Source organism: Trypanosoma rangeli (assembly GCF_003719475.1).
Source record: "Trypanosoma rangeli strain AM80 chromosome Unknown Tra_15.4_contig_00489, whole genome shotgun sequence".
Classification (NCBI taxonomy): Eukaryota; Euglenozoa; class Kinetoplastea; order Trypanosomatida; family Trypanosomatidae; genus Trypanosoma; species Trypanosoma rangeli.
Genome location: NW_021706237.1, coordinates 1 through 11,198, shown reverse-complemented (window position 1 = coordinate 11,198; position 11,198 = coordinate 1). Strand labels below are relative to the sequence as shown.

General features: G+C 55.4%; 4 protein-coding genes across 4 annotated transcripts, besides 13 other annotated features; all 4 read right to left on the bottom strand.

The window, feature by feature from the left end:
- Positions 1-118: 118 nt before the first annotated feature.
- Positions 119-166: a sequence feature (A-rich).
- A 401-nt stretch (positions 167-567) lies between these two features.
- Positions 568-593: a microsatellite.
- A 330-nt stretch (positions 594-923) lies between these two features.
- On the bottom strand, positions 924-4,961 carry TraAM80_08962 (uncharacterized protein; the record flags this gene model as incomplete). Its single annotated transcript, XM_029385675.1, has 1 exon — positions 924-4,961. The coding sequence occupies one exon, from the start codon at positions 4,959-4,961 to the stop codon at positions 924-926; it is 4,038 nt and encodes a 1,345-aa protein (XP_029234465.1).
- A 241-nt stretch (positions 4,962-5,202) lies between these two features.
- Positions 5,203-5,223: a microsatellite.
- Positions 5,224-5,271: 48 nt separating this feature from the next.
- Positions 5,272-5,294: a microsatellite.
- A 124-nt stretch (positions 5,295-5,418) lies between these two features.
- Positions 5,419-5,448: a microsatellite.
- Positions 5,449-5,814: 366 nt separating this feature from the next.
- Positions 5,815-5,847: a microsatellite.
- Positions 5,848-5,907: 60 nt separating this feature from the next.
- Positions 5,908-7,410, bottom strand: TraAM80_08961 (chaperone DnaJ protein; the record flags this gene model as incomplete). The annotated part of the gene is made up of 1 exon (XM_029385674.1): positions 5,908-7,410. One exon carries the CDS (start codon positions 7,408-7,410, stop codon positions 5,908-5,910), a length of 1,503 nt encoding a protein of 500 aa, XP_029234464.1.
- A 568-nt stretch (positions 7,411-7,978) lies between these two features.
- Positions 7,979-8,020: a microsatellite.
- A 129-nt stretch (positions 8,021-8,149) lies between these two features.
- Positions 8,150-8,224: a microsatellite.
- A 97-nt stretch (positions 8,225-8,321) lies between these two features.
- Positions 8,322-8,352: a microsatellite.
- A 34-nt stretch (positions 8,353-8,386) lies between these two features.
- Positions 8,387-8,425: a microsatellite.
- A 116-nt stretch (positions 8,426-8,541) lies between these two features.
- Positions 8,542-8,564: a microsatellite.
- Positions 8,565-8,635: 71 nt separating this feature from the next.
- On the bottom strand, positions 8,636-10,078 carry TraAM80_08960 (uncharacterized protein; the record flags this gene model as incomplete). Its single annotated transcript, XM_029385673.1, has 1 exon — positions 8,636-10,078. The coding sequence occupies one exon, from the start codon at positions 10,076-10,078 to the stop codon at positions 8,636-8,638; it is 1,443 nt and encodes a 480-aa protein (XP_029234463.1).
- An 83-nt stretch (positions 10,079-10,161) lies between these two features.
- Positions 10,162-10,207: a microsatellite.
- Positions 10,208-10,734: 527 nt separating this feature from the next.
- Positions 10,735-10,778: a microsatellite.
- Positions 10,779-10,874: 96 nt separating this feature from the next.
- On the bottom strand, positions 10,875-11,198 carry TraAM80_08959 (uncharacterized protein; the record flags this gene model as incomplete). The annotated part of the gene is made up of 1 exon (XM_029385672.1): positions 10,875-11,198. A coding segment is annotated over one exon (324 nt), but the record flags the coding sequence as incomplete, so codon positions are not given.

Genomic DNA, 11,198 nt, shown 5'->3' with positions numbered 1-11,198 from the left:
CCTAACATCCTCTAAGAATTGCTTCGCTTTCCGTTTCCCACATCATTCAGCTTTACTCCCCACCCACACATATTCTTTTTTTTTTTTTTTATGCCGCCGTTACTTTAGTTGCTCGGTCTTGTTGTTGTTGTTGTTGTTGTTTGTTTTTTTTGTTTGTTTTTTTTTTCCGGAACACATTTGCCTGCATGAACCTTTTCTTCCTTTTCCTTTGTCATCTCTGGTTTCTTGAATCTCCGCTCAAGCGTCGCCTGCTTGGCTGAGACGGCCCCGTCATTTTTGTTTTGGTTTCACTTCTTTTCTTGCTTGTTTGCTTGTTAGCCTCGGTGTCTCCCCGGCGCCCCACCCCCGCCCCCTACACAATCGCAGATGCCTGCAGGCATGCGGACGTGTGCCCCCTCGCTGGTGCCTGCCTTTCTTCTTCCGCTCCCCTCCGCGTGCCGTGCCCGTGCAACTGCGATCCGTTCCTTTTTGTTGTTGTCTCTCTCCCTCACCGAACTCCTCCGCGTCCCCGTTGGCTGCTGCTTGGCTTTCATTTTGTTCTCTATATAAATGCAGTCGGCAGGCATACCACCTCCTCCTCCTCCTCCTCTCCTACCCTGCAAGGCCCCCCCCCCACGTTGCTTATCCTTTTGGTTCACTGTCGTTTCTACGCCCACCCTCCCCTTTTGCGTGCTCCATTCACCCCTCCCCCCATATATTATATATTTTTTTCTTCTCCCTCCTCCTGGAGGCGACGGGACAAACTTTTTTTTTGTGTTTTTTTATTCGTTATTGTACTATTATTTGTAGTGCCCTGCACATACGCGTGCCATGCAAAGTATGAACAGCAACGGCAAGCAGCCCTCGTGAGTTGCCTCCCCACACACATATGTTGTACCCAGTTCTACTGTGGCGTGATACTCGCTTCCTCCTGGCCGGCCTCATTACTTCACGATGATTTGAAGAATCTCGCAGCCACGCAGCACCTGCACGAGAAAGTTATGGTGCTCGCAGAGGACGTCAAGGTACTTCTGCAGAGCCGGGTTCACGGTGAGTTCCTTCTCCGGCAAATCCGGAAACTCCTCGCGGGCCTCGTGTTGGATCTGCATCGTGCGGTTTGCCAGCACCTCCCGCAGGTGTGACAAGGAGTGCAGCGAGTAGCCAGCGACGTCAAGAATCATGTCACCCGCCTGGAACTGCAGCTCATCCTCCTCCACCTTCGGCAACGGGCGCTCGATGCTTGTGACCTCGAGGTTTTTGTTAATGCTGCAGCCAAGGATACCTTCAATGGCAAGGTTGGCGCTCGGCGGGTGGTCCATGTCCTCCGGTAAAAACGTCATGTAGTGAAACGGCTTCGTCTGACGCGGAGAGCCCGTCATACGGCGGCGGCGTTGCGGGCTCTCAAGTTCCGGCGCCGCGTCCGCGGCAGCCAGGCGGGCCGCCTCCTCAGCGAGCAGATCACTTAACCCCGAGTCAAACAATTCCATAAGTATCTCCCACTCGTCGTGCTCCTCGCTCAAGACACCCTTGCGGTAGTACTGCTCCTCGTTGTTCAGGTTCGCCACGTCCCTTCGCTCCTGTCGGCGACGCTCCAGCATGGCCCGGTTGCGGTGCATGATTTCCTCTAGTATCAGCACATGCTCGTCAAGTTCCTTGAGCTCAATCTCGTTTCGCGCCACATCCTCCACCGTAAAGATATACTCTCGCTGAAACAGGCGTCGACGACGCCCTTCATCCTTCACAAAGTGCGTGCGCTCGGCCACCTCCTCCATGAAAAGGGCCTGCCACGCCTCTGGCGAGACAGGCAACGCCCTCGGCACACCACCACTCGCGGGTGCCTTGCTGCCACAAACAATATCCAGCCGCTCCCGCATTTCATCCGCCGCCAGGATCATGCGTACCGTCCTCTCATCCCCAACAAGTCCCTCCACCTCATCCTGCAAAGCCTCAATGAGGAAGCTATGAAGGTTGGCGTAAATGTGCCGCCGTTGCTTTCTCTCGGCCTCCATGAGACGCTGTCGAGATGGCTGCTCATCCACCTCTGGCTGCGACGCCGCCGCCCTCAACCACTGTGAGTGCATCATGAGATCCAGCACCTGACGATCCTCACGCTCCTGCGCCGTAATACGCAGACGCCGCTCACGCTCTTGCGTAAGCATGCGTACAAGCGCCAGATTGCGACGCTGGGCCCAAGCCATTGCCTGCACTTGTCGTGCGTAGCCAGCCTCCACCTTTGCACGTTCCACCTGCTCTTCCCCCTCCAATGTGCGCTGCCGCACGGTGTGCGGGTGGTTTTGAAGCTGATGGTCCCGACCCTCATCACCGTTCGCGTTCAGGCGCGCCTCCGCCTCGGAAAGGACAAGTCTACTGCGCCGCGACGCCTCATCCCGCTCCAGTTGGTCCAGTTGGTCCTGCAGCTGCTCTCGTTGCAGGTCTCGTTGCTTGCGCCCGCGTTCGCTGCCGCGGTCCTGTTGGTGTGAGTAAATGCGATCCTGCAGCATTCTCTCCAAGTCACGCATCCGACCATTCGTGTCCATTCTGCTGTCCTGCGTCGTGGCACTGTCGCTGCGCCTCGTCTCAATCTCGTTGTCCGCGTGGCGCAGGTAGAATGGCGAGGTACTGCGATACCCCTGCGGCATCCGTGTCGGAGAACCACCCCTTGACCCGCGGGGTCCGACGCGGTTAGACATGCTGGAATTGGCGGAGACACGGAAGTTGTGGCGCATTTCGTAGAGTCGCTTCAACAACAGAAAAGGCTGGCTAGCGAAACGGCGCTCTATCGCCTCACGCGGCATATTATCACGGTTGTGGTGAATCTCCGCCGTGATGCGCATCCCTGGTTGGTCAATGGAAATTGTTGTGACAGTCACGAGGCGGCGTGGCAGCTTAAGCATCAGGCAGATGTCTGTTAGGGCGCAGAAGCGCACTTCTTCATCGCGCACCGGGTATAACAGATGCCATTCATCGCCGTAAATGTAGCGATCCAGCACAACCGTAGAGTACTCCACCAGGGCCTGCTCGTCTGTGGGTTGGGTTGCGTAAAGACCCGGATGCAGCGCAAGCGCCATTTGACCATTTCCTTTCATTGGATTAAATTGTGGACTCACACGCGATGCATCGCTTGCATGCGGTTTGCCTTGAGGAGCTGCAGACAGCACGGATGTGGCGTCATTGTGAAAGGGATGGTTCCTACTTTGTGTATGGGGACTGTAACTACGGACTGAGGCATCGTACTTGGCCGGATCCCCCACATTGAATGTGGTATGGTTTGGCGACTGCACACCCCCCGAATCGCGTAGAACCGATTCCATCTTTTCCGCCTCCTGTCGTAGACGCAGCGCCTCCTTCCGGTCCTTTTCAGCATCGCGTTGTAGTCTTTCTACAGAACGCAAACGTGCTTCAATCTCACGAAGGCGCGCGGACTCTTCTGCAACACTCGAGTACACCGTGCGGCGGGGAGAACGCGGTGAGACACTTGTAGGTCGGCTCACAGAGCGGTTTACAGAGGCACTGTACGAGCGATGACCACTACCGCCAAGAAGCTTCGCCTCCTCCACAAGATAGGCCTCGTGCACCAACTCCTTGTGCAGATACTGCATAAAATGCAGGCGATGGTGCATCAACTTCATCACACTGCGGGTAAACATCTGATATTGTGTGCGGTTTCTAGACAATCTCTGTGTCATGGTCGTCTCACTCGGAGACTGGAACGGTGACTGCCCGACAGAGTCGTATGGTTGGCTTACCAGTTGCGCCGGTTTGCTGGAACGAGGCGAATCCAAATTGTTAAGGGTCGTTGTTCTCCCAAACGAGGGCGGCTGTCCAACTGCATTTGGCTGCCGTGCAAGTCCAGCATCGCCCCTATTGTGTGGGGAGTTAGCCGAGCGTGGTGCTGGTTCATGAACACTGCTGCCTTTCAATGCGTGTTGCGGCAAGCCACTCCCACGCGAGTACTCTCGCAGACTCTCCTTTGCAGAGCTACGCAGGGATCGCAATTCACTCGGCGTCCCAAGCTCCCGACGGCTGTTTGTAGGATTACTGCGCACAGGAAGTCCCCGTTCATTGTGCGAGCTCTGCAGAACCTTTGAACTATCACAAGATTCATGTGGAGTCAACATTTCACGTTGGCTGTTTCTTGGTTGGTTCCTGGAAGGCAAACTGTGATTCCCTTTGCTCCCACGTGAAGAGCGTACCTCGCTTCGTGGTGTTCCAAATTCTCGGAGACTGTCATTCGTTCGGCTCAAGTGCCCTTTGGAGGTCCGGAGCATAAACGAACTCTCTCGCGGATCCATCGACCCCACTGGGGGGCTTAGGCAGCTTTGCATTTCACTTATGTCCCCCGTTGTCGCCGCAAATTCGTTCGTGGGGTAGGGCTTTTGGTTCTTGCTTTTGATGCTTGAGGCAGACTCACTTGCGTGGAGCGAACGGGCCTTTGGCGAGACGTTCTCCGGCACCAGGAATGCATCGTGAGAGTGATGGGAGGAAGCATAATCCTCCGTAATGTTCTCTGCACCGCGTGCGATGAGCGCATTGATGCAGCGGCTGTATGCCTCTCTACTGGGAAACTCGAGACGCAAATGTTTCCACTGCGCTGGGTTGTCCAGTCGCTGGAGCTCGGCGGCGGCGGCGGGTTCCTCCTTTGGCGTCCCTGGAAAGAGACCTGTGGACGCCGTCCGTCTGCTGGTGGCGCTGCCCTCCTTCTGTGTGGCAAGGCCGGCGGAAAGTGAGGCGTTGATGAAGAGATGGTCTGAGACGCTTGTCAGCACAACTGCCTCGGAACCGGCGAACAAGACACTCGGCACCCGGGCAACCTTCATAAGTGGGATGGAGCAAATGCCAATAAAAAGCGGCTCCTCATCGTTTAGCTCGCATAGCTTGAAGACAGAGACGGTGGTGTGCGTGATGGTGACACTGCCTGGCAGAAGCACCGTACTTCCGTTGGGCGCCATCTCCACGCGCAGGTTCACCGGATACTCCTCCATTGTTGCTTGTGCGCCGCTGCCGCTGCTCTTCGTGTCCTCGTCGGCGTCCCTGTGGCACGTGTTATTGGCGTTCCCCCCGCAGGGAAAGATCTTGCTGGCGTCGCTAAAGCCGGAGGTGCAATCGGACGACACTGCAAACAGCTTCCGTTGAGTGTCCGTTGCGCCAGCCACTTATCTCCCGTTTACTTCCCCCACGCTTCTGCCTTGGCCTTGTTTTGGCTTGCCTGGTTGAGTGACGGCCTGTGTGTGTGTGTGTGTGTGTCCGCTTTCTTGCTTGCTTTTCCTTTCGTCTATTTTCTCTCAAGACTAGTTTTTTTCTTTTTTTTCTTTTTTCTCCAGAAGCATTCACAAAAAGAAGAAAAAAGAAGAAGTACGACGACGTCCTCCGCCGTTTCCCCGAGAGGAGCGGCACACACACGGAGGGGGAGGGAGAGAGACGTAGATGAGGGTTGGAGCAATATATATATATATATATATAATGATAATAACAGTAGCAGCAACAACAGTAACGCCTTCCGCTCGTATTTACATGTAGACAGATGGATGGGCGGGTAGGTACGGCGTGGGTGCGTGGGGGTGCCATTGTGCAATGGCAAAGAACGGCACGCACGCACACACACACAGAGAAAGAGAGCGAACAAAATAAAGAGAAAAAAGGAGTGGAAGTTGTGGCTGCCGCAGTTCGTAAAGGGAGCAGGCACAAAGACGTCCCCGGCGACTCCGTGGCGGGGCAAAGATTCACCGCATCCGTCAAGAACACCCAGCAAGCAACAATGAAAAGTACGGCGAGGATGCAAAACAAAAAGAAATGAAACAAAGAAGAATTTTTTTAAAACGAAAAATGCAAAGGGGGAAATATATAAAAGAACAAAAAAAAAAAAAAAAAGTAACCCCGCAGATACGTGCTGCCGCGCCTCCCCACGCAACAGCATCGCACCGCACTCCCTCAACCCCGGCGCGCAGCGGCACAGACCGGACATGAGCCGCACGTCATGGCGCACTCCGCGCAGGTGGATGTGTGGCCGCAGGTGAAGACGCTTTTGTCCTGCAGTTTGGAAGCCGTCGCACAGCGGCTACAGAGCCCTTTCTTCATTCGTCCATTAAAGACCTGCTGCATGCGCTGCCCCACCTCCTCCAGGAGCTCACACAACACAAACACATCACTGTCACTCATTAGGGCAACATCCGCCGGGTCTGGTGTGTAGCGCTGCGTGAAGAGGATCTTCTTCAGCTGCAGTCTCTCCTCTACAATTTCGCGCATGTGCATCTCATTGAGGCGTTGTTGCTCACGAAGCCGCTGATGAAATGTCTCACCCTCGCGCTTCTGGGGCGGCCTCTTGTGCACTATGTAATCTTCTTCGTTATCTACATCAGGTTCCACTCTTCCATCCCACGAGTGTTTGGGCAGCGACGCTGACCCAGCCATTTTGCAATCCATGTCTTTCTTCAGCCGCTCCCACTCACGGTGCATCGCCCGCGTGGTTTGCTGCATATCAAACTCGCGAAAAATGCCGCTTGCGGGCGAGGCCGTCGACGCAAACGAAGACTCGTCCTCGCCCACGCTGGCGTCATGGCTGTTAGGATGAAACGTGTATGTATCGTTTTCATTGAGATCATCGGTATAATGGCTGTACGTGTTGCTACCTTTGCAGCCGGTGGTCCTCGCCTTGGCGTCCCTGCTCCTTTCATTCGCGTTGCGCCTGGCACTCTCATCTCTCCGACGACCACCTACGCCGCCACCGACATCCGCGGTAAATGCGGAGGGGAAGGGCACAGGCCTCGGCCTCATTGAAGGTTGTTCCCCTTGTGGTGGCGGATATTGCGGAGGGGGTGCGGCACCGCTACTCATGGAATAACCACTAACAGGCACCCGCTCACCGTGTGCGCGGCGCCAGCGTTCGTCCGCCCTCTCATACATTTCAGACGTGCCAAAGCGGTAACCTCCTCGATTTCCCCTCGCGTTGGGATCGATGCCGCCGCGACCGGCACTGTCACTGTTGCCGCCAGCACCCTTGCCATCGGCCTGTGTAGAGAACTTGGTCTTGGTGTGGCGCCTGTCGTAGGTAAAGTCTCCTGGAATGGAGCCAAAGAGCTCCTCCTCCGTAAAGTGTGGAGCCTCCTCGGTGGTGTGTGTGTGTCGCGCGTACTGGTACCCAGACCCCGCGTTGTTGTAGTACGTGTTGAAGGCGAAGAAGGTCGTACGGGTACGGGAGGCCGGCCTGTTGCCTCTGACGCCAGTGGTTGTCTGCACATTTGCTGAGTCGCGCCCGCCGTTGCGGCGGAAGTGCACGCAAAGGGCCTCGTAGGCCTCGTTGACCTTCTTGAACTGCTCGGCACCGCCCGGGTTGCGGTCCGGGTGCAGCGCCAGGGCCTTCTGACGGTACGCCTTCTTCAGCGCCGCCTCGTCACAGCCGCGCGAAATTCCCAGCACTCTAAAGTGATTGTCCATCGCGGGCGCCCCGCACGCACGTCAGAGGGCGAACGATGCACACGGGCCCACTGAGCCCGGGGAGGCAAGGAAACAGGGGTACCACGTGGGGCCTTGGCCGTAGATAGCTTAGCTAGATGTGTGTGAGTGTATGTATATACAGAAAGATGAAATGGAGGATGTACAACTCACTCCTAGAATAAGTGGCACCTTCCGCTCCTGTCTTTTCTACGCTGCAGAAGAAGAGCCCCTCTTTACCTTGCCTCTCCCCTCACTATGATTCGCTGTCTGCAGATGTGTGAGCTGCAGCGGGAAAGGAGAGTGGGAGCCCCACGCAGCAGCAAGAAAAAAAAAGAAAAAAGCGGGAAATGCATATTTCGGCAAGAGGAAACATGACGCGGCCGACAACGCAAAACCCACATGAGTCATGCGAGGAGGAACAACAGCTGTCGCAGTCGTGGCGGCCCACTCAACGAGATGCACCCATAAAAACGTCATTTTTTTTTGTTTCTGCTTTTTGCAGTTTCCGCCGAGATAAAAAAAAAAAAAAAGGAAAGCGAAGCGAATAGCGGCTGTGTGGGTGTGTGGCGGGAGGGGAGGGGAGGGGAGGGGAGGGGAGGGGAGGGAGGGGGTGCGCTCTTTTTGCTTTTGTCTTTTTTTCTGTTTCCCTACCAGCTTTATGCGGGCCGTGGAAAAGTACGAGGGGGTACGACGACGAAGACGCCGCCCACAGGACAGGCAGCGGCGGCAGCAGCAAACCAATAAAAATAAAAATAAAAAAATGGAAAGCAAACAAACAAACAAGAAATATAAGATGCAAACAAAAGCAAAAAAAGGGGGGGAAAAAGATGTTTACCTGTTAAAAGGGAGTTGTGTCAAGCCTGGTGGATGTGTGCCTGTCTGCGCGGGAGAGGGGCGAGCATACGCACACGAACACAACAACAACAAACAAAAAAAAAACAAATGGGGGATGCTATTAGGCATCCACAAGTCTATTTTTTTGTTTTTGTTTTTGTTTTCCGTCTTTATTTTCGTTGCATTGACTACTCTCGTCCTTCCGCGCTGCAGGCTCCAGCGGGGGAAGGGGAGAAAAATAAGAGATGGGCGGCCGAATGCGTACACCTGCCGCTCACGCCCGTGCAAAAGAAACATTTTTTATTATTATTATTATTTTTTTCAAATGAGGCCCACACATTTCCCCTCCTCCAGTGGGTGCGTAGTTGCCTCACGGTTCCTTCTCCGTCCACTACATCTTCAACTTTTCCAGCACCGAAGCTGGCATCGTGCCTCGAACCACATCCATCTCCAGGCACTTGCAGCCGCTCTCCAGGGCCTCACGCACGGCCTTCGCAAGGTCGCTCATGTCTTCCATGAGTTTGTTCCGGCAGGCAAAGAGAAAATCCCCCTCAGTTATGCTGTCAGCGACACGATTTTTACCACCTTTCTCCAACACCGGCCGCCGGGCCTTGACGCACCTCAGAGCCGAGTCAAATTCACACGATGGCAAGTGGGCAGAGAGAAACTCGCGCGCCACCATCCGCTCCCGCTCTGTAGACCACATAGGTCCCATAAGCATGTATGCTTTGCGTAAGTAGGAGGAGAAGGAGCAAGTACTGGCTGTTCCAAGGGGCCAGTCAAACTTCCCCGTCAGGGTGCTTCGGTTCTCCCGCAGTTGATCCACTAAACTGCACACGCTCAAGCAAACGTGGCGATCAGCTTGGTAAGAGGAAACCGCAGAAGAATCGTCGGACAAGACGTTTTCCTTGTGGCTGTGTCGGCTACCGTGGATGCTGTCATGCAACTTTGTGCTGGAAGGCACTGCATTATAAGTGAACGGAGAAGAAATGGGCCTGCTATACGTCTGCGACTGAGGGTGACGCTCCGAGTTTTGCTCCAACAAGGCCCCGCTGCACAAGACGTGGCGCCGCAACACCCCGGGCGCCTTGCCACTTTCAAGCCTTGCCTGTGGGGTGGCGACAAGCCGTTTGGAAAGGGCTCTTCTTCGCGCCAACCATTGTGTAACGCCCTCCGGCGCCGAGGTAATCGAGGTGGACCGGGCAGCATGCAAAACACTTCCTGCCTGCCAAGTCCGCCGAACCTGTCGCGGTGACGACAAGGAGAGGGTAGTTGATAAGCGGGCGCTCAAAAGAGGATTATGTCGTACATACTCGGGGACGCCAGTGAAACAGGTACAATTGACATCACCATGCTTCACAGCGGAGAGCGAGAAAGCCCGCTGCTGCTGCTGCTGCTGCTGCACAGACCTCTCATGGGCCTGCAGACGCCGCCCATTGAACGGCCGCATGCCATCCTTCCCATCCACAGATGCATCAGACTCACCACCGCGCTCACCAGCAACACTGGGTCTACACCTTTTTGGCGCAGTTACCCGGAAAGCACGACGCCGCTGGAAAGATGCATCGCTGAGGGGGGTTCTTGACCGCGGCACAAGCTCCGAAGCAATGAAAGGCCGCTGTGCGGGGGTCCGCTGTTTGCCGCCTGAACCAACAATGAGCCCCGGCTGATGACTCCTTCGAATGCTTCGCACCTCCCCCCGCAGGAGCGGCCGCTCCTCCCTGTAGCAGTCATTTCTCGCGGAGTGAGGCACTACTGCATTCGGCGATGCATGCAAAGTCTGTCTGAGGCCACTGTTGGCGAGCCGTCCCAAAGCCAACTCTGTGTTTTGCATTTTTGTTTTAATTTCTTGACGTAGGCAACGAAAGGGGGTTGGCTTGACTAAAGTCTCCACCGAACAGGCGCCTCCTTCCCTCCCACTCACCTCACTCACTCACGCACACACACACACACACACACGCACCTCTGCGGCGAGGCTCAGAAGGAAGAAGAGAGAGAAGAAAAAAAAAAAGTTGTTTTTTTTTTTACAAAAAAAAAAAAAGAGAACGAAAAGCGGCTTACACGTGCAGCCTCTTCTTCTTCTCCCCCCGCCTTATGCAGCTGTGCGTAAGTCACCCACCCACCGAAAGGCGGCGCATGAGCTTCTCGCTTTCTCGTACTGTTTGAATTTCCAAAGGTGTGATTCCGTCCAAAGTTCTTTTGAGTCTGTTGTTGTTGTTCTTCCTCTTCGTGTTTCCTTACTTGCCTGCGGGAGCTGCCGAGGTGTCCTCCCACGCATTCCTTCCTTGCAGCAGAGGTTGGGCTGCGCTGGAGAGCGGCGCAGCAAGCTGTTGTTGCGGGTGAAGCGGAAGCTACAAAGCAAGCGCCACACGCAGGCACCCACACGCATGCGTGCGACTTCCAGCTAGGGAAGAATAGACCACAAAGAGGAGGGATAAGACTATCACAGCCGCGTGCGGGAGTGCCGCCGGTGAGGAAGAGCGGCGACGGCACACACACACACACACACACACACACACACACACAAACACACAAGGAAGAGAACAAGAGAAAAAGAGGGATACGTCCACCGGCTCCCAAAAACTTTTGTTTGTCGTACCCCATTTCCTTCATGTAGCGCTGGCGGTGGTTCAATGCTTCTTGCGGGCAAAGGCGTCGAGTTCCTTCAGTGTCATCGTGCGTCTACGCCGGCGCAACCAACTAACCGTCGCCGCAAGAGCCACCTCATCGCACACGCCGCTCATTCCCCCACCGTGGTTACTGCCGCTGCCGTGGTGGTTGAGGTGACAGCTGTGGCCGCCGCCGTGGCGCCGCATCCAGGCAGCGAAGCGGGCGGGATAGTCGTCGTCCAGGAGCTCCATTTCGGCTGGTACCCGCGTCAGTGGTGTCGCCACGGCCTCACCAACGCGATCACGGGGGAGCAACGTGGAGTGGAGCTCCTCCGGCTCCTCCTC